This window comes from Anabrus simplex, chromosome 6, assembly GCF_040414725.1.
Source record: "Anabrus simplex isolate iqAnaSimp1 chromosome 6, ASM4041472v1, whole genome shotgun sequence".
In the NCBI taxonomy this organism is placed as follows: domain Eukaryota; kingdom Metazoa; phylum Arthropoda; class Insecta; order Orthoptera; family Tettigoniidae; genus Anabrus; species Anabrus simplex.
In genome coordinates, this window is record NC_090270.1 from 270163424 (window position 1) to 270185434 (window position 22011).

General features: G+C 39.3%; 1 protein-coding gene across 1 annotated transcript in view; it reads left to right on the forward strand.

Annotated features, from left to right (window-relative positions):
- The window catches only part of LOC136876442 (ATP-dependent RNA helicase DDX24), a 154778-nt gene that overhangs the window by 35523 nt on the left and 97244 nt on the right, over positions 1-22011 (forward strand). The window contains exon 4 of the mRNA XM_067150418.2: positions 8336-8550. Coding sequence (XP_067006519.2) covers positions 8336-8550 — 215 coding nt within the window. The remainder of the gene's footprint in view (positions 1-8335; positions 8551-22011) is intronic.

Consider the following 22011-nt stretch of genomic DNA (forward strand, 5'->3'; position numbering starts at 1 on the left):
AATATCTCATCCTCGCTGCCAAATATTATGTTTGATCTGGATTCAGTTAAAGCACTTCTGTTCTTCATTTATTTACAATCTCATTGTTCCTGTAGCTACAATAAGTCAAAAAATAATCCTTGTGCTATCTCAATACAGCAAATATAAATGGTCTCTTCAGTGAATAAATAGAAATGGAAGATATATCTATACTAAATTCATGGAATAAATACAAGTGGTCTTTCAAGGAGTGCAGTATATATAACAGAAATTTGATGATTGATAAGCTATCGCTCACTGACAAGTAGGATTGTCCTCCTCAAAACTCAGCTTTTGTGGGTTCTTAGATGGCTGTGGATGCCAATCTGGGAACTGCAGATTCTTCTGCATTGTTGACATATATTTGTTCTGGTGGGGACTGGCTGTGTCCTGTTGTTTTTCTTCAGAAATTCCCTATTGCTTCCTAACGTTGCACTTGTCTGTTTCTGTTTCCTGACATTGCTGGTCAAAGTGCCGAGTTCATTCCAAGACATAACGGTGCCATATTAAACAGTCAAGTGCAGTAGCTTCCCGGTTGTCAGTTTTAGTTTGACATTTCTTCATGTCAGTGTCATGTGTATCTTTGTACTGCTTCTGTGGTTCTCCACGTCGTCTTTGACCATTCTTTCGCTGGGAATACAGAATTTGTTTTGGCAAAAGGAATTCAGGCATACCAATACAATGTGGCCTGTCCAACGTACAGTAAAACCTCAATAATTCGAAATTGGATTAAAAATCCTGCCTAATTCGAAGAAGCTCTCGTTCCTGGAAACATGAGGTACAGTTTTGCATGCTATTTAAATTGTTTAATTCGAAATATGGATAATTTGTCATTCGAAGCGCAATGTCGGTCCCATTACCGAAATTCAGACTTTTAATTCGAAACTGTCTTTATATTTTAAAACAATAGTGTGTTACAGAGTAATTTAAAATCAAAATTTATCCGCGTAATGGTAGAACGCGTCTTCTGGAATGTGCAGGGGTAGCTTTCCATACTTTCACTCACTTCAGTGTGTCTACAGTGTGCTCCATAATTGCTAAGTTTGAGTGAAATAGTAATTCTTTTGTATTCAGCATTTAAAGAAACGCTGCAGTATCACATAGCAGGCAGTGTACAGAGAAACAGAATCCGTGAACACTGGCGATGCCGACAGTTGAGGAAAAAGCGTGCCTCATAAAATCTAAAATCACCTCTCAACTTGAGTATGGTTCCAGTGTATGGAATCCTTACCAGGACTACTTGATTCAGGAACTGAAAAAAATCCAAAGAAAAGCAGCTCGATTTGATCTGGGCGATTTCCGACAAAAGAGTAGCGTTACAAAAATGTTGCAAAGTTTGCGCTGGTAGAAAGGAGACGAGCTGCTCGACTAAGTGGTATGTTCCGAGCTGTCAGTGGAGAGATGGCATGGGAGGACATCAGTAGACGAATAAGTTTGGATGGTGTCTTTAAAAGTAGGAAAGATCACAATATGAAGATAAAGTTGGAATTCAAGAGGACAAATTGGGGCAAATATTTGTTTATAGGAAGGGGAGTTAGGGATTGGAATAACATACCAAGGGAGATGTTCAATAAATTTCCAATTTCTTTGCAATCATTTAAGAAATGGCTAGGAAAACAACAGATAGGGTAGCTGCCACCTGGGCGACTGCCCTAAATGCAGATCAGTAGTGATCGATTGATTGTGATTGAACCAGGAAATCGTACAAGGATAGATTGACTGTATTGTGTTGTAATGCAGATGGAAGCCAGAGACTTTCTTCCCTGGCCATAGGAAAGTTCGATTAGCTGCGATGTATTAAGAGCATCCGGTACTTTCCGTGCAAGTACAGGCATATAAAATGCACACAGTACAGTAATTCAATGAATAAAGCACTTGCACAGGGGACCCAGCATAGGTTTCTCCTCATTTTCGAATCATGCTTTTTTTCTTTCATTGCATGAGGTTATGTTTGTGAGGTATCCAAGTGCATTATTTGAATACTGTAAATGCACCTTCTTGGATACATTTTGGGAATAGATTTTTTTTCCATGGCATTTGAAAGGTTTGAACTGTGAATCAAGGTTAATTGCATGCAGTAATGGGCCTTAGATTATTATGTGGCATGGCAAGGGTTGGCACATCTGAATTATGAGTTGGCGGTTAATTCGAAATCACGTAATTCGAAGTCCGATTTTTGAGTTCCAACGACTTTGAATGAACAGGGTTTTACTGTAGTTGGTGCTTGATGATCATGGCTTAAATACTGGTGGAGTTTGCTTCTTCCAGAACACTAATGTTAGTGTACCGATCCTACCATTTCACTCTCAGGATTTGTCTTAGGCAACACTTGTGTGATATTTTCTCAGGCATTGTATGTGCCTTCTGTAGGTAATCTATACTTCACATCCATACGTAAGAGATGGTACAAGAATAATGTGGTACACATAAAGCTTAGTTTGAACATTGATATTAATATCATCAAAGACCCTTACCCAAAGGCGACCGAAAAACATGTTAGCACATTTGAGGCAGTGTTGGATTTTTGCATCAATATCATATTTACTCGCGTATTAGACCCCCCTCTGCCCCCCCCCCCCACTTTTACAGCCAAAAAAAGTAAGGGGGTTCAATATGCGATAACCTCAAATTTTGTGCAGAGAACACATGACTCTAGGCTATAATGAGCTATAAATTATACATGTAAACATTCTACACTACTCTTTAACAAACTTATGAATGTATTTGAGTTATACTAGCTATTTTTGTTGGAAGGCAGTATTTCTAAATGTAGAAAGACAATAAATGGTGAACACAACTTTTAGGTCTTCATGCGCTTATACGCGTATGAAGACCTTCGTATCTTCCCATTAAGTCCTCTGATGAGGTTGACGTCAGGAAGGGCATGCGTTCGTAAAAAATCGCTACAAAGTTTCGTCTCACTTCATACTCGACCCCATAGAGAAAAGGGATAAGGGTGTCGTATTATCATATTTATGCAATATTGATACAAAATAACTTAATGACCAGTCATTTGTCTTTGTCAGTTGAGCAGTAGGCCTACCACACAGTAAACTTGATCACTGCTTTCATTTGAATTATTGTCTTATGCCGCCAACATCCCTGCTACAATAATTGAAATGTCATATGAAGTTAACACTATGTATGTTCTGTAGTTTGGTTCCGAAAAATAAACATGCATATGATGAACTTGGTTAGATCCAAAGAATTAATTCCCACTTCAATATGGGTTTTGGAACCTGGAGAAGAAATTAAAAGTCGAATTAGGCAAAAGATAGGAAGGAAAGACTAAAAAGAAAAATCTAGAAAGGACAAGAGACTACTAGAAACGACTGCAGTGCCTCTTACGTGGGACAAACAGGACGCAGCTTCACAACCAGATATTCAGAGCACGTCAACGCAGTAAGATATAACAAGTATTCTGCTATAGGTCAACACATTCACGACTCTAATCATAAGTTCACTGATATAGGATATGATTTTGAGATACTTCAAATAGCAAACAAAGGGCCAATCATGAACATTGTCGAAAATTGTTTCATTCATTGCGATCGATATTTCAATCCTAACTATAATTAAAATGACATTTCCGAGAAATGTAATATTCTTTGTGATCTCTTAATTAAATGGTTAAGAAATATTAGACTGCCTAAAAACAATTCGATCTTTCAAACCATAAGCGTATATACCTACATCATTTACCCCCACTACCACATCCTTCCGCTCCACCTTAACTCCGTGACAGTTGCTCCGCCTCTACCCCTCTCCTCCCTTCCGCCTCGCCCCTTAACCTTATGATCGCATCCATCGGTCCAGCTCCGTCCACCGATCTCTCAGGCTGCTCAAGATGAGTTCGTTTCTAGTAGTCTCTCGTCCTTTCTAGATTTTTCTTTTTAGTCTTTCCTTCCTATCTTTTGCCTAATTCGACTTTTAATTTCTTCTCCAGGTTTCAAAACCCATATTGAGTTGGGAATAAATTCTTTGGCTCTAACCAAGTTCATCATGTGCATGTTTATTTTTCGTAACCAAACTACAGAACATACATAGTGTTAACTTCATATGACATTAAACTCTGCAGCATAATTTTAACAGATTTAAAAAAAAACTAAAGACATATACAAGCTTGACAAACTGCCATGGGTATACAACAAGGGAGTCATCATCATTTTAATGGATTTTAAACTGAAATGCAATATCATCATATACCATATTTTATTTCATATTTATCTGTGCAGGTGTTATAGTGTGTTTTGAAGTTGCTTTAAAGTTATATTGTGTTTGCCAGATTGGACTTGTTGGCTGATGATGGCACAAGTTTAGTGCTGAAACTGGTACCTCATGTGAACGATATGTGATTCATTCACGTTAATAAATATCTTTGTATTGAATAGGAGGAACCCTCTTAATTTCAATTATTGTAATCCCACTTCAGTACGGATCATGAAATTTCTAAATATCAACATCCCTGCTACCGGAATGTCATCATTTCAAATGACACCATCTTCACTGTCATATCGCCAAACATGCAATGCCATCGAGGATCGAGAGCATTCGAGGTCTCGTCTTTTTGAAACTTTTACAGGTAGTTTCATTCCCGACTGTAGAGTCCAAACAGTTAGAATCTCTTTCCAAATGGTTTCTGGAGATGGTCTCTGGTATTCCCAGTTGGTGTATGTGTAGCAGAAGCCACTCCTGAATAAAGCCATGCTGTAGAAAGCATGCCAAACCACCAGTTGATAACTAGCTATATGTTATGAGTTGTACTTCCGAATGTAATGCATGGTGACCAGAAGCATTCTTTTGATAACTGCGGCTGTTGAAAGCCAGATCCTTATTTTTAAATATATTTCATGCTTGCTCTCTACATTTATCTCATCAGGATTTTACCTAAACAGCTGTAAATGAGATAAGAGAGACCGCATTGTTTAGGTTAGGTATGCTATCAAGTGCACGGATAGTGTCAGAAGTTCCACGACGGAAAGAATAAAAGTTTGCCACATTTATGGATATCTGCAGGTGTGGTGGTAATGCTTTTTATTATCATAATGTTTAATTACGTACAATCGTTGTCTCCATTTTTTTATTAACACATAGTATGTTTTTTTTGGCGTCTCCAAAAATAATACAGTAATATAATATAATATATTATTATATGTTAGTACGTTGGCGAGTGAAACAATTGTTATGGAATGCTTTTAGTGCCAGCAGTGTCTTAGGACAAGTTTGGCTTGCCGTGCAGGTCTTTTGATTTGACTCCCGTAGGCGACCTGCGCGTCGTGATGAAATGATGACACCCAGGACCCCTATGGCCAAAGGCCAGCATGCTAACAGTTTAGCCATGGAGCCGCACAATCATTTTGATTAGATTGTTTTTATCACGTTTTGAACCTGCTTTTCTCCAAAAAAATACCTATATTGGCCCGAGTTACGGGATATTAAATTATCACTTTTTTAACACGTTCAGTACCTGCTTCTGAGCGGGACACTTGAATGCCTGGACCAGCCATTTTCTTGCCCGGCCCTCTTGACGTGCATCACTTAATACAATTTACAATTACTCCCAAACTATAAATGTTAGAAAAATGATACTTTGTGCTTACCTCTAGTAAATATTTAGGGTGTGATATCTGGTGTCACAGGTTTCAAAATATGTCTAATTTTATACAGCCTACCTGTATTTTCGGCATAATGATTACTGTCACCGAAGTGAAGAAATGAAAGAGTATGAAGGAAGCGTTTTCGGAACATTGTATTAGAAAATATCGGAGTATGAAAAACAGGGTCTTCGGTCCAGTACATTTTTATATCAGGATTTTGGACTAATCGGTTTCCACGATTGCATGGTCGAATTCTTTGTGAAAGGCCTGGGCACTGCACTTATCACTTGACTCGCGTATAGATTGGTCTGCTCACACACATACTGATAAAATTCGTCATTCATGAAAATACTCACGTAACTCAAAATATCCTGCTTATTTTCTACTTGAATGTTTATACCTGAATTCTCTGTAAATGGTGGAACGGGTGGACAATAACTAGGATGATATGTATCAGGCACTTCACTTTTCTCTATAAGCCTATCGGATTTGGGAATCGGAATTTCCTCGTCACTCTCACTTTCACTGTCTGAGTCTATTTCAGGAATAAGTTCATCACCAGAATAATCATTGTGAACAATATCTAATAATTAATCTTCCGTAAGAAACTTTGTTTTATAAGCCATTATACTACACTGTGTAGGAACGACACGCACTGCATTGGAATCTCAAGTACCGCCTTGACGCGCGAGGAAGTGCTGAGATATTCCCGCTAAAACAGCTAAGATAAACATGAGCCCACTCAACGCGAGGGTTATCTCAAAAAGGTCAACCAGCTTCCTGCTACAACCAGTAACTCTGACTAAAGTGTAAGAATGCATAGATGACGAATATAAACAGCATTGCTTCGCGCGGAACATTAAACGTCTTACGCCGCCCATGCCTCGCAGCATAGGAGCAAGCTTAAACATCTTACGCCGTCCACGGTCCGCAATGAGTTAATGATCCTCGTTGCTGTATTAATAGCAACAACCGTGAATATTTCAAAACTAAAGTAGGCCTAATCTCGTTTCCTCTTCTCGAGGTGGTTGCAGCTCTTTTTAGGTGCCCCCATTGGAGGGCAGTTGCATGCACCATTTTTACTGCCTATCAGTCTTCCTGCCATTTGCAAGTCTCTGACAGTACAGTACTGGGAATCAAATTCAGGCTCCTGAGAACAGCAGCTAATTGTGCTAACCATTAAACTAGCAGACATTCTTAACTACAAAACACAGATATATGGCATGACTGATGCTTGCTTGCAATGCATGGGTCGGACACGAAACTATTCACCTATTTGTGCAACGTCATCAGAGCTACAGTAGGCTTAGGCTACAGAGGCGGACTTTTCTTAACTACGAAACACGGATGTTTTCATTGCATGAGTCATACGGACGAAATGATTCACAAATTTGTGTGATGTCATCAGAACTGCAGTAAGGCTTATACCTGCTTTGAAGCGGAATCAGTGTTCTTCTCTGACGAATTACGTTTGGGGGGGGGGGCCTTGTTTGCAAGATTTTTTTTCATTTTCATTTTCTTTGTCACGAAAAGCCAGGGGGGATGGGTGTCTAATCCACGGGTAAATACAGTATTTGTATTTGTTAAGAGTTGGCTGTCGAGGTACGGGAAGAGTTCGATATCCTAAAGAACCTCTCTTTGGACTGTAATTGTAGGGTACATGGTGATGGAGTTGGGAGAAGAATCTTCCCAACCAGGGAGAAAGGAGAGGAGCGGCCGGCAACTAAAGTTTTTCTGCTGTGTATTGGGAAGATAACTGACAGAATAGGGAGGCTACTGGAGTCCCATGGGATAAAAACAATATACAGGCCAACGAAGAAAATCCAGGAACTACTTAGGTCTGCTGAAGACAAGCGCCATCCCCTCTCCAGAACAGGTGTCTACAAGACCCCTTGCAGCTCTGGCCTGGTATAGATAGGGACTACAAAACACAGTATCGCCTCTCGTCTGAAGAAGCATAACAGACATAGCCTGCTGAGACAATTGTCAGCAATGACAGTGGCAGCAGATGTAATTTACCACTAATTAGCGGTGTTGCATCTTGCTGCAGGGTCCAGAACATCAGTTATAATAATAACCTAAATTCAACTAATATCACCCACCCTAATAATAATAATGTTCTGGACCGTCGTCAAAATGTGCGGACCATGCTGTAAACGGGTCCTGATCGGGTAATGACTACGAATGCAGTCCGGCCGCTGGTTCAGAGCCGCCAAGGCACCCAAGACGACATCATGCTGGATCTCCTCAAGGATTTGATCCATATTAAAAATGCTTGTAGGAAAAGATGGCAAAGATTTAGGGACCCAACTGACCAGGTGGAATACCTGGAGCTAGACTGGGAAGTACGAAATCGATTGCTGGAAAGAAAGATTGAAAAATGGGGGGAACTTTGCCGTCAGATAGCAAATTGTGGCGGATTATATATATAAAATGTTAAGAATTCAATATAAATTTTGGTATAATATCACAGCGAAGCATGGGTATCTTGCTAGTTACATTATATTTGTGTGCAGGAAAAATCACAATATGAAGTTAAAGATACTTAAAAAAAGTAAAAGTAGTTTTACAATTTGAGGTTATTAATTTACTGTGAACCATTTGAATTTCTGTTTTTCCAAATGTCTAAAATTTTTCTTGGGCTTTGAATAAGAAAATATTCCAGTGTAATTAAAGATGTATATATATTGTTAGTGTAGCAAGTATCTTCTATTCCTCAGATGTGACAAGGGAGGGAAGTTCTTCTGAAGAGGACGAGGAGGACAGTGTTGACGAGAGCCGGAGTGGCATTGGGTGTGTTAAGGTCATTGATGATATCGAGCCTACGTCGAGGCCTACAAAGAAGCTGTATGCATTGATACTGACACCCACTCGAGAACTTGCCATGCAAGTTCGTGATCACTTGGTTGCAGCTGCTAAATATACCGGTATCAGAGTAAGATCTCACAGAGAATTTTTAAAATCTGAATTCTAAACTCTATGGTAGAAATACATTAATTTTTAAACTGATAGGTTCATTTATAAACAGCTTAGGTCTGTATAAACAGATCTGCACTCTCTGTATTCAGCATCTTAACCAGCCCTGCCGTTTGTTTGAAACAGATCTATAATACCACACAATTCATTATATTTCTACAGATCAGCAGAAGTTATCCATCCTCTCTCTTCCATGTACCCCTTGAGATAGTTGTGAAGAATATGTTCAGACCAATGAAGGAGATTCTGGGGTAAATTTAAGCAATTCTAGGTAAATTTCCTGCATTAAAAATATCTTGATACACGGTAGGTTCAGTCCTGGCTCAGTCCAGTGGTATTTGAAGGTGCTCAAATATGTCAGCCTCATGCCGGTACATTTACTGGCATGTAAAAGAACTCCTGCAGGACTAAATTCCGGTACCTCGGCATCTCCGGGGATGTAAAGCCAATAACATTATTATTATTATCATCATCATCATCATCATCATCATCTTGACACTAACCTGAAACCAGAAATTACTTGCACAAAATATGCCATATGAGCAGCACTGGGCTTTCTCACCAATTCTTATATGGTGAAGTTTCCTCAGGCACAAGAACCCTTGGTGCCCCTTTGAAACATTATAGAGATCTGATTAAACAAACCATGAATGTCACAGACATCAACCCTCTAACCAGGAACATGCTTGCCAAGGATCACTCACTTTGGCAACGAACCACCTCTGCTGCTGTTGAACTGTTTGTACAAGTGCATCACAGGCATGAAGAGTCTAAATGACAGATGCACACACTCCATCATTTGCAGCCTGATCCTCCCCCATCCATGTAGTGCAATGTGTGTGGACACACGCTTCATATTAAATTTGGCTTGTTCAATCATTGGAAGTACAAGTATAAACAGCATTGAGTACAATTGTGTTGTAAGCAGGAGAAATTGTATACTTAAAAGTGAGTCACAGCCACTGCCAATTGCTAATTTGTTACTTATAATGGCAGAAAGCAAGGAAGATCTCGAATTTTCAATGAGGAAGATGGACAGAAGTGAAATATCAAGAATACCAAAATCTGGTGATAGCAGAAAGCACAGATCATCATCATCATCATCATCATCCATTTACCTTGTCCAGCAGATGTTAAGATTAAAATCAACAATGAAGAAAGAGAGGTACACTTACTGAAATTGAGCAGGATTTCTGAATCTAGTTTTGCATTTTAGGTGCTTAGAAGATGGGAAGTTATAGAAAAATTTACTAGCATTTGTCAGAATGTAAATGCCTGTGTTTGAGCAATGCATTCATCTGCCTCGTAGTCCCTATCCATTCTAGATGTTGGCAACCATCTTGGCAGTGTGCTTTGTGCAGCTCAAGAGTAGTTGACAAAGAGGTCCATGTTCTGAAGTTCTTTAACCAGGAAGTTGTCCTCCTACCAACATTTCTCTTTCCTGGTATCTCTGCTTGAAGAATAGAATGCAGTAGTTACTTGCTTTCATTTCTCACAATCTGGCCACGGTACTGAGGCTTCGTTGTTTTCACGGTCGTCAGACCTTCCCTATCCTTTGTTGTCCTACTAAGAATCTCAGCATTGTGACATAATCTGTCCATGACACCCTCAGCATCCTTTGGTTGGACCACATCTCAGAGGCTTCCATACTTCACAGAATGAATCCATTTGACCACGTTTCAGTTCCATATAGGCCAAAGAACACAGAAGTCTCATCTGTAAATTCATTGTTAACTCATGACTTTTGAAGATGTTACCCATTTTGTTAAAGACAGCCCTGGCTCTCTAATATGAGACTTTACTTCCTCAGAAGGCCCCCCACTGGCCATTTATGATGGTACAAAAATGTGTGCTTGCCTACACATCCACAGGATTTCTATTTGGGGATAAAATGAAAAGTAGGGACACAGTTCCTCATGAATGGCTTATGTCAGAATTTGTCGCATTGCCCAAAAAACCCAGAGCTAAGTTATGTGGTTACTACAGAATGATACGCCTCATGAGCCACTTGCTGAAACTTTTCCTGACGGTCATTCACCAAAGGATATGATGACAGGCTATCACCCGCTGGAGAGTATGATTATCTTCCTCAGATGTTACTGGTATTTACTAAATTGAACATAACAGGCTTTCGCCAAGTTACAGTGTTCCAAATATGCAATTCAAAATAAACACTTATAGACTATTTATAGCTAAGCACTAACTACTCACTACTTAACTACCCCTAAATCTACTATGTAGCATCTTGCACATGGGCGGATCGCCAGCTCCACGTGCAACACACCACCTATACTTATAACTAAACTAACTACTTTACTACAATAAATATATACTAACTCTATCCTAAATTTGTCTGGCTGCGACATCACCCCTGTGAGGAACTCCTACCACCCTTCCTTGGTATGTCACGACCAGACATGTCTCATGAGGCTCGTAAACCGATACCTCATAGACCCCTTAAGCTGTCAATGTTATTTCCTCACCACTCCTTCATGTAAGAGCCCACCTGTGTGCTGATTGCCCAGCTCTACATGTAGGCTGACACGCCTGTATTCTACTGCAGAGACAGATTCCATAACTCGGCTCATCTTTCGCTGTCTCATTGACAACTTACTTCCTCTAACTTAACACTATTCACAACTTTACTCTACACGTGCAGACATACCGAATCAACACTTTACCTTGAGATAGGTCAGGCCTATCTCACCCTCTTCCAACTCCACTGTACGTCAGCAGCCAAAACAAACTAACTAACAAAAACCAAAGTAAAAAAAAACCAGGCAGACAAAGAACAAACAACCTCATTAGAAGGAATACAGTACGGCTTACATATCAATGAACTGAATCTACTAATTAGAAATATACAATACCTAAGGAACAAAGGAACAAAACTGAACAAATATAAAAACGAAACATAATACTAAACTTATAATTATTGTCGCCCCTACTTGTTAGTGACTTAAACTCTATAATGTTCCGTATCTGTGTATCAAAGTCGTTTTATGTACATACATGGTTACAAAACTTCGTTATTATTAACCCAATCTAATGGAAACAAGAGAGGTCCACCTATTCAATACCATATAATGTTATAAGAAAAATTATAACATTTTATTATACTCGGTACCGGTTTCGATGCTGGTGTGCATCATCATCAGCCAAAAATAAGAAAAATATACATAGACAAAGTTACAATAAACACTGCATAAAGTACATACAAATTTTACAAAACTGGCAAGACCTAATTAAAAACGGGATCCATAAACATTAACCTATGACCTAAACTTAAAAAATATAGCACCAACTGTCTTAAAACTATGAATATACAACATCTTGATAAAAGTCCTCTGAATCTAAAAACATTAAACCATGTGCGAGCAGATTAAATTTGAGGACAAAATCACTATCATAAAAGTCCAAGAGCATAATTTTAATTTTGTAAGAACATATGTATAAAAGCTTTTCTTGCTAAACATTCACTGTGTATTAGAGTAACCAGTGCAAGAATTAAGAAACCATTTTTCTATTGGTTAAAAATGGCTGTCATTAAAATAACACAACCAGTCAAGAGACGTAACAACTTCCTATTTAAGAAGATGTACAATATTAGAAGGATCCACCTTTCAATACTCCGTTGTAAGTTGAACTAAAAAGAAGTCACAAGTTTTTAGTTCAACTTACAATGGAGTATTGAAAGGTGGATCCTTCTAATATTGTACATCTTCTTATTTCTCTATTCAATACGGAACAATCATGAAGTTTTTAACTTTAAACTTCCTATTTTGCGTGATAAAACATATGTCTTCTCTAACTTAGCCGCTTTCTTTAAGTATTAGATAGCAAGATCTTTTTAATGAAAAATTGGCGGACGCCGTGTTTCCAGGGTACTGTTCTCGGTTCAAATTAGGATCTGAAGCAAATAAAAAAGAAAAAAATGTCAAGAAAGGCTTTTTTTAAAAATCTTGTCGTAAAAATTTACGTGAATAAGAGACTCGCCTCTGGGAGCGTATATATTATGTGTTATTAGACGTTAGGGAAGACACTGAGAGCTGCAAGACACCGTGACCAATGCACCCACTTTGGAGGGGAAGGGAGGGGGAAGCAGAACAAGGGAGGCACTGAGAAGGAGTAGGAGGGGCCCAAAGCCAATGGCAATGAAGGAAGGGGGGGAATTATGCAGGGCAATGCGGCGAGAGGGCGTGGCGTGAGAACGTTTTTTGTATGCTATGAAAAACTAATTTGCTATTGGAAGCTTTCCTTAGTCTGAAAAACGCTATCAAAAAATCGAACAATACTCTTGGTTTCTCAGAAATATCATTAAGATTCAAACCAGCATTAAAGTATTGATCCAGGTGAATAAAACAGTTCTGAATGATGTCAAGCAAAGTACCTTTATTAATAACCTGTAAAACTGTGAGATCCTGATCAATGCTAGTAAAATTATGTTGAAAATCTTTCATATGCTGCCCCATTGATGAAAACCTATTGTACCTAACGGCATTAACGTGTTCCGCGTATCTAATTTTAAAGTTACACCCTGTTTGTCTAAGATAAGAACTGCTGCAGTCATGGCAGCATAATCTGTATACTCCAGAACTATGAAAAACATTATTTCTATTTAAAGAGGTGCAGTTTTTTAATGAAGTTGGAGTTGACGTGTTCAGACCAATTTCCATTTCCTGATATGATAATTCCTAAATATTCTAACTTGTTAACTACTTTCAGATTTACTCCTTCAAGATATCATTTTTCCTTTTTTGCTAATTTGTTCCCGTTTTTGCACACCATTATTCTAGTTTTCTGTGCGTTAATTTTCATATTCCATTCTTTACAGTACTTCTCGATACCATGAATACTTTTTTGCATTGCAACTGGCGTTAGTGTGAACAGGAGTATGTCATCAGCAAAGATTAGACCAGGAATATCCTGATTTTCTAAACATGGCAGTGCTAATCTTTCCTCAACTTCAAATTCTAGTATATCATTAATGAACAATAGAAATAAAATCACTGACAATTTACACCCCTGTTTCAGACCCATTTTAGAGATAATCTCCCCTACTACTACTCCTTCTTTGACTCTCACAGTACACTTTACTTCAGCATATATCTTTTCTATAGCCCTTATCATTTTACATGACACTCCTACTTGTCTCAATCTAGTAACGACTGCCCCCCTGTTCACAGTATCGAATGCTTTTTCTAAATCTATTGATGTAATATAGAGCTTTCCACCTTTTTTCTTTGCATATTTGTCCATAAGAGTTCTCGCAATAAAAACATTATCTGGTGTTGTTCTCCCTCTTCTGAAACCACTTTGAAATTTCGTTAGGATTGAATGTCTCTCTGCCCAGTTCCTTAGTCTATTTGCTAATATACCCGTATATACTTTCCCCAATGTATCTAATAAGGTAATTCCCCTATAGTTTCCTGGATTTAATCTATCCCCTTTATTTTGGTATATAGGGCATATTATCCCCTTTTTCTAAGCTTGTGGAAATACCCCTTTCTCGAAGATTTTATTGAATATCTTTGTCAAAATTTCCAACATGCCGCTTCGTTCTCCCACCTCTTTCCAAAATTCATATGTGATACCTGAAATAGCTCCTGATTTTCCCTTTTTGGCTCGTAACAGGTTCCTTATTTCGTGAGTCGGAATAGCCTCATCTAATTCAGGCAGAGTGACACTCAAACCCCCCGAAACAGTAATCCCCCATGATGAACTCTCCATTTGTCTTCTTTATTCAATAATTTCTCGAAATACTGGACCCATGTATACTGACTTATATTGGTCCCCCCAGAACCCGACTTCTTCTTGGTTATTTGATTTATTTTATCCCATACTTTCCTTCTGTCATTGTCCTTACACTTTTTATTTATGTCTGCAGCCATCTTTTGTTGCCATTCCAACTTTGTCTTTCTTAACAGTTCTCTGTATTCTTTCCTTTTATTTTTTTTTTAAATTTTTTTATTATTATTATTATTATTATTATTTTTTTTTTTTACAAAATTTGTTTCTAGCTACTTGACCACCATCCACCCTGTATCTCCTAAGTGCCTTCATAACTAGTGACTTTCTTTACACATTCCGTATTATACCATCCACCTTTTATCTGCGTTTTACTTAGATTTTGCCTCATATCTTTTCCTGCCATTCCTATTAAATTTTCTCTATCCTGGTTAGGGCTTCTTCCACTCTATTCTCTTCTATCAATTTTACAATACCTATTTTCCAAATCTCAAAATTTTCTCCAATTAAGTACTCTCTGAATTCATTTCCTAATTCTTCTCTCCAACGATACCTAGGTATTTTCCTCTCCGGTACGCTATCGTAAACGATCTCTTGCGCTCCTATATCTTGAATCATTAATTTTGTAGATACTGGCATATGATTTGCCTCTGCCCAATCCTTAATGCTTATCTCTTTGATAATTTGCAAACTATCCCTACAGCATACAACTAGGTCAATTGTACTGCCCCTGTTTTCTACTATATAGGTTAGTTTTCCACTCTCACCTCCAAACCACCACTCATTCAATATATAAAGCTCCTCTACCACGCATAATTCTAGTAGATTTTCTCTATTTCTGTTACATTCTTTATCCTGGCTATTTCTATTAATGTCTAATACCCCGTCCTCAAGTTGACTGTAAACTGGCTTCTTGTCCCCTATCCTTGCGTTAAGATTGCCCATAATAATAATGCTTGCCTGATCATACGTACTTCTCATTTGTCTAACTTCTGTCGCTAAATTCTCAAAAAAATTCATTCTGCGCAAATGGGGAGCTCAAAGGTGGATTATATATAAAAGCTATACATATTTCATTCCTTCAATTGACCCTATCTAATATTCTTATCCAGATTAATTCCTTAAACTCAGATTCTAAGAGCTGTATTCTATCTTTTAAGTTGTTTTTGATTACCACTGATATTCTGCCCGATATCCTTCCTCAGTTGGATCTCCTTGATCCATATTGACTCTATACGATACACCCTTCTATCTTTAAGTCTTTCTTGTAGTCGGGCCAAGTTTCTACAAGCCCAAGGATGTCCCATTTCTTCCAATAGCTCTTTAAAGTCTTTGTTACCTATTTTGCTCCATACTCCTTCAATATTAACACATGATACCTCTAACTCTAGTTATTTCTTACTTCTGTGTTCTAAACTCCCTGACTTACTTCTAGTCATTCTAGATCCTTCCACTTCCATTATACTCCCCTCCGGAGAACAAATAACATCCTTCTCAGATTTTTAATCTACTACCTGAACCCATCCCCTTCTTCTGAAAAAAGTCTTTTGGACTCACTGACCTACGCCTGGAAGTATACTCAGCTCCTCCATGCGGCGCCGCTGTTGACATCCGGCTCGCCTCATCGTTCCTCCCACTGGAAGATCTGACGTAGACTGTTGAATCACCTGTCCAGGATTATCAACACCAGCACTGCACATATACTCTGGAATCCCTTGTGTCATCACTCCTTCACCATGCACTTCCGCTGATGACCCAAACTGCTTACTACGTTCTTTAAACATATCACCCAGATCACTGACCATCCACGTTCTCGCCCAGGTATCTCCTATCACATGCAAGTGGTTTCCTTTTATAAATGCCCGTAGATTCGATTTTCTTGCTTGTCGTAAATGGAATTGTAGAACTCTTTGCTCTTGGAGGCTTTTTCTGTCCATATCCCTTTTTATCCAAATTCTGCTGCCCTTCAACTTCCTCGCATTATTCAAAATTCGGCTTGCCATTAATAAGGAAACAAACTTAATTCTAACATCAAAAATGGCTTTTACGGTTGCAGATCTTACAATCACATGAATAGAACCAGCTTTTGGGTGGTTAGGCCGTGTGCTTTTGCAGAGTTTCGCCCAGATGTGCCATTTGGGCTCATCAGTTCGATTGGCACGCCCCTCCAGGACTCTATTTAGCAGGGGCAGACCAAGCGCATGGTCCCGCCGTGTTAGCAAATAGGGATTGCTAACCTGCTAAAGGAGCAGTGAATTCTCCGTTTCGAAAAATATTACTCCCTATGGAGTTAGAATATCAAAAATGGCTTTCACGGCCGCAGATCTTACAATCACACGAATAGAACCAGCTTTTGGGTGGTTAGGCTGTGTGCATTTTGCAGAGTTTCGCCCAGACGTGCCATTTGGGCTCATCAGCTGGATTGGCACGCCCCTCCAGGACTCTGCTTAGTAGGGGCAGACCAAGCGCATGGTCCCACCATGTTAGCAAATAGGGATTGGTAACCTGCTAAAGGAGCAGTGAATTCTCTGTTTCCAAAAATATTACTCCCCATGGAGTTAGAATATCAGAAATGGCTTTCACGGCCGCAGATCTTACAATCACATGAATAGAACCAGCTTTTGGGTGGTTTAGGCCGTGTGCATTTTGCAGATTTTCACCCAGACGTGCCATTTGGGCTCATCAGCTGAATTGGCACGCCCTGCCAGGACTCTGTTTAGCAGGGGCAGACCAAGCGCATGGTCCCGCCGTGTTAGCAAATAGGGATTGCTAACCTGCTAAAGGAGCAGTGAATTCTCCGTTTCCAAAAATATTACTCCCCATGGAGTTAGAATATCAAACATGGCTTTCACGGCCGCAGATCTTACAATCACATGAATAGAACCGCTTTTGGGTGGTTAGGCCGTGTGCATTTTGGAGAGTTTCGCCCAGACGTGCCATTTGGGCTCATCAGCTGGATTGGCACGCCCCTCCAGGACTCTGCTTAACAGAGGCAGACCAGGCGCATGGTCCTGCCGTGTTAGCAAATAGGGATTGCTAACCTGCTAAAGGAGCAGTGAATTCTCCATTTCGAAAAATCTCCTCATGGAGTTAGAATATCAGAAACGGCCTAACCACCCAAAAGCTGGTTATGTTAATTCTAACAGGTCTTCTTCCCCTATTCTTTCCCATCCTATACACATCATCTATCTCCCTTTCAGTAGAATCAATGCCTGATATCTCTCTCATAGCTTAAGGACTGAGCTCATCAATTCCATCTTAGATTCTCCTTCCGTTTCATCCAGTCCGTAAATAAGAATATTTCTTCTCTTCTCCTCCTCCATTCTTCTGCTATCTCACCACTGAAGTACCTGTACTTGTTCTCCTAGCGCCTGTATCCTCTGATTTATTTTAGCTCTTTCTTCCTTGTCTTCTCTTATCTTCGCCTTTATTTCTGTAAGATTTTTGGTTATGCTCTCCTTCATATCGTTGATTTGTTGGAACTGTGCTTGTAACATTTCTTTGGTCTGGTCAGCCTGAGAAGCATCGCAGACAACTTCCTTGATTTTCGCCATGTCCTCCCATGTCAATGGGCCTTTGTTCATCTCGACGCCTCCGATGTCTAATAGAGGAGCCACTATAGCTGCTGCCATCAACAGTTCTGTCAGTCCTATTTCTTTATTAAATCCTAATTTACACTCCGTCTTGATCCACTTGACCCAGTTGTGCCATCGCCCTATCACACTCCTATACTGCTGCACTGTTACGCCCATACTGCTTTTCCTGCACTTCCGGACTGTTACCACGCACGTCTGCTCACTAGCTCAGCTCAGCAAAGACTCGATGTTACTGGTGAGTATGAGGTCTTAGATGACTGTATAGGCCAATCCTCGAGCCACAAATTCTTCCACAGTGGCGGGAAACATTGCCAGTGTTGAGATCCAGTTGAGAGTTATTCATCCTGTGAAACGCCCACTTCTTCCAAGCAATTCTCTTCTCAATTTCAAGTCTCCGGTGTTGTTGTTCAAAGTGGATAAGGTGACACCATACCAGGCAGTTAGCTGCTTTTGTTTCCTAGTTAGTGGTGTTGATGTAGCAATTCTTCATGTCTGACTTAAGCACGCCCCTGAATCTTTTTGTTGTTCACCCTGGTGTCGACGGCCACCCTTAGTTGAGCATACTTAATTTGCTTTGGGAGGCGAAAATCAGGTATACGAATGACATGACCTGTCCAATGAAGTCGATGTTTCATGATATAGCCTCAATGCTGATGGTACAGGCTTCATCCAAGACTGATGTTAGTTCGGTGATCTTGCTGTTTAACTCTAACGATCCTCTTCAGACAGAGCTGATAATATTTTTCCAGGCACTTTATGTGCCTCCTGTAAGTGGTCCAAGTTTCACACCCATAAAGGAGTGTTTGTACTACAATAGCCTGGTACACATGAAGTTTTGTCCAAGTACTGATCTTATGGTTATCAAAGCCCCTTTGACGTAGACGAGCGAATGTTGCCCTAGCACAGTTCAGGCGATATTGAATTTCAGCATCTATTTCAGCATTTGCTGAAAGATGACTACCGAGGTAAGCAAAGTTTTTTTATGTTCTGCAAGATCTCGTCGTGGACTGTGATGGTAGGAGCTGTAGCATTGGCTTTGGGTGCAGACTGGTGCAATATCTGTGTCTTTTGGATGTTGAGACTTAGATCGATGCTCTTGTGAAAGCATTTAGGATGGCCTGTAGATCATTGTAAGGGTGAAATAGTATCTGCTAACTGGAATCGTGTGCAATAGGTGGTTAAATCACTTGTAATAAATTGTGCAAAGCATAGAGAACTATTATCCGTTTTGTTCTGTACAATTCAACTGTGACTGTTGGACAAGGGAAAGGAAATCTGATCAGTAGATGCATATAATGAAGATGAGAATGCTGCAATGATTTGCTGGTGCTGCATCAAGAATGGGCTCTGAAATGATCACCTATAGGAAACATTTAAGGTCACATCTATCAGGGGAAGCATTTTTCTTGGTATGGTTATTTAATACAACAAGATGAATCCCATCTCATGCAGCATTCTTTGACACCAGGGAGCTAAAGGCAACAAGGAGAAAATCCATTGAATCTACTTTACAGAAAGAAGGGGTTGATAGCTGAGAGAAAAATATATGTCAGACATGCCAGCACGAAGTCAATTTGGGAGTGCCTAATTTAGAGATGTATGTAAGACCAAGACAGAAGAACAAAACTGAACATTTCTACTTCATTCTATAAGATGTTTTGTGATCACGCATACTAGACTTATATTACAAGTAATAAATCTCATTGTAGACCGTATTGGACATCAGATATGAACATTAAAACAAGAATAATAGTTAACACCACCTTTCCAATACTTATCTTTCCTATATTTAGGAAATAAACATTACAACAGGCGTTGTAAGATGGGACATGTTTCGCTTAACAGTCGTAAGCATCATCAGCCAAAAATAAATCTTAGCCTAAAGTTAGGTCAGGGCCCTGAACCTAGTGTCCTTAACATATATGGCACCCTAAGAATCAACATTTATATTTATAAAATGAAAATAGGTTTAAAACTAGTGTGAAAAAGCATGGAATGTTACAACAAGGCTAAGAGAAAAAACACAATCGAGTTGAGACAGAGGATAAGAACAGAAAGTAGGCTACAATACAGAGCTGGTAGTGAAATACTTAAAATCATTAGGATATCATTGTTACCAGTCAGTCAATCAGGATGTTCAAACATAAAAACAAGAGTGAAAATATATAAGAGTGTTCATGATGGCTGAGTTAGAAAAAACACGTAATCGTGTTGCCAGAGGTTAAAAACATACGGTACAACACAGAGCTGGCAGTGTAATATCAAACTCATGGCTGCCAGTCAGTTAATAAGAATGTTCATATATAACAAGACATGATGGTTATATTCTTTTAAGTGAAGAAATAATTAAATCCCACTCTTGTATAGATACGTGAGAACGGGCGAGAGAAGTCATATGTTGTAGCAGACATTGAGTTGTAACACTTCAAACAGGATTGATCACACCTGAAGCTGCTTCATTTTTGCTGGGAGTTCAAGACCAAAACGGAAAAAATAAGATGCCAAGTGCGTGCACTGAAATCTGAAAATGGAAAAAGATGTACTGGGGCCTTGAAAATAGGGTGTTCAGAATGGGAGACTAAGATCGCTTACCTCTTATGTTGGATGACCGGTGAGCGGCGACATTAGCCGTTCAAGGGGGTCTGTTAAATTTATTCCCGTTGCTACGTGTGTTGTATCTGTGTGCTTGCCTAGGCAAAGAGTAAGTTGGGACGGGAGGGGTTGGCGCAACAATGAGAGTGCTGGAAGCTGGCGGCGGAGCTGTATTATGGGGAGGGGGTAAGGTGGAATCTGTTATGACAACTGGAGGGGTATTTAAAGGTTTATAATTGAAGATTTTTGTTAAATTGTTATGATTTATATTAAGATTAGTGAGTAAATTGGGGACTTGAATGATGTCCCTGAGAACAACAGCCCATTAATTGAACAAGTCCCCAATTTACTCACTAATCTTAATATAAATCATAACAATTTCACAAAAATCTTCAATTATAAACCTTTAAATACCCCTCCAGTCGTCATAACAGATTCCACCTTACCCCCTCCCCATAATACAGCTCCGCCGCCAGCTTCCAGCACTCTCATTGTTGCGCCTACCCATCCCGTCCCAACTTACTCTTTGCCTAGGCAAGCACACAGATACAACACACGCAGCAACGGGAATAAATTTAACAGACCCCCTTGAACGGCTAATGTCTCCGCTCAACGGTCATCCAACATAAGAGGTAAGCGATCTTAGTCTCCCATTCTGAACACCCTATTTTCAAGGCCCCAGTACATCTTTTTCCATTTTCAGATTTCAGTGCACGCACTTGGCATCTTATTTTTTCCATTTTGGTCTTGAACTCCCAGCAAAAATGAAGCAGCTTCAGGCGTGATCAATCCTATTTGAAGTGTTACTACTCCATGTCTGCTACAACATATGACTTCTCTCGCCCGTTCTCACGTATCTATACAAGAGTGGGATTTAATTATTTCTTCACTTAAAAGAATATAACCATCATGTCTTGTTATATATGAACATTCTTATTAACTGACTGGCAGCCATGAGTTTGATATTACACTGCCAGCTCTGTGTTGTACCGTATGTTTTTAACCTCTGGCAACACGATTACATGTTTTTTCTAACTCAGCCATGATGAACACTCTTATATATTTTCACTCTTGTTTTTATGTTTGAACATTCTGATTGACTGACTGGTAACAATGATATCCTAATGATTTTAATTATTTCACTACCAGCTCTGTATTGTAGCCTACTTTCTGTTCTTATCCTCTGTCTCAACTCGATTGTGTTTTTTCTCTTAGCCATGTTGTAACATTCCATGTTTTTTCACACTAGTTTTAAGCCTATTTTCATTTTACAAATATAAATGTTGATTCTTAGGGTGCCATATATGTTAAGGACACTAGGTTCAGGGCCCTGACCTAACTTTAGGCTAGGATTTATTTTTGGCTGATGATGCTTACGACTGTTAAGCGAAACATGTCCCATCTTACAACGCCTGTTGTAATGTTTATTTCCTAAATATAGGAAAGATAAGTATTGGAAAGGTGGTGTTAACTATTATTCTTGT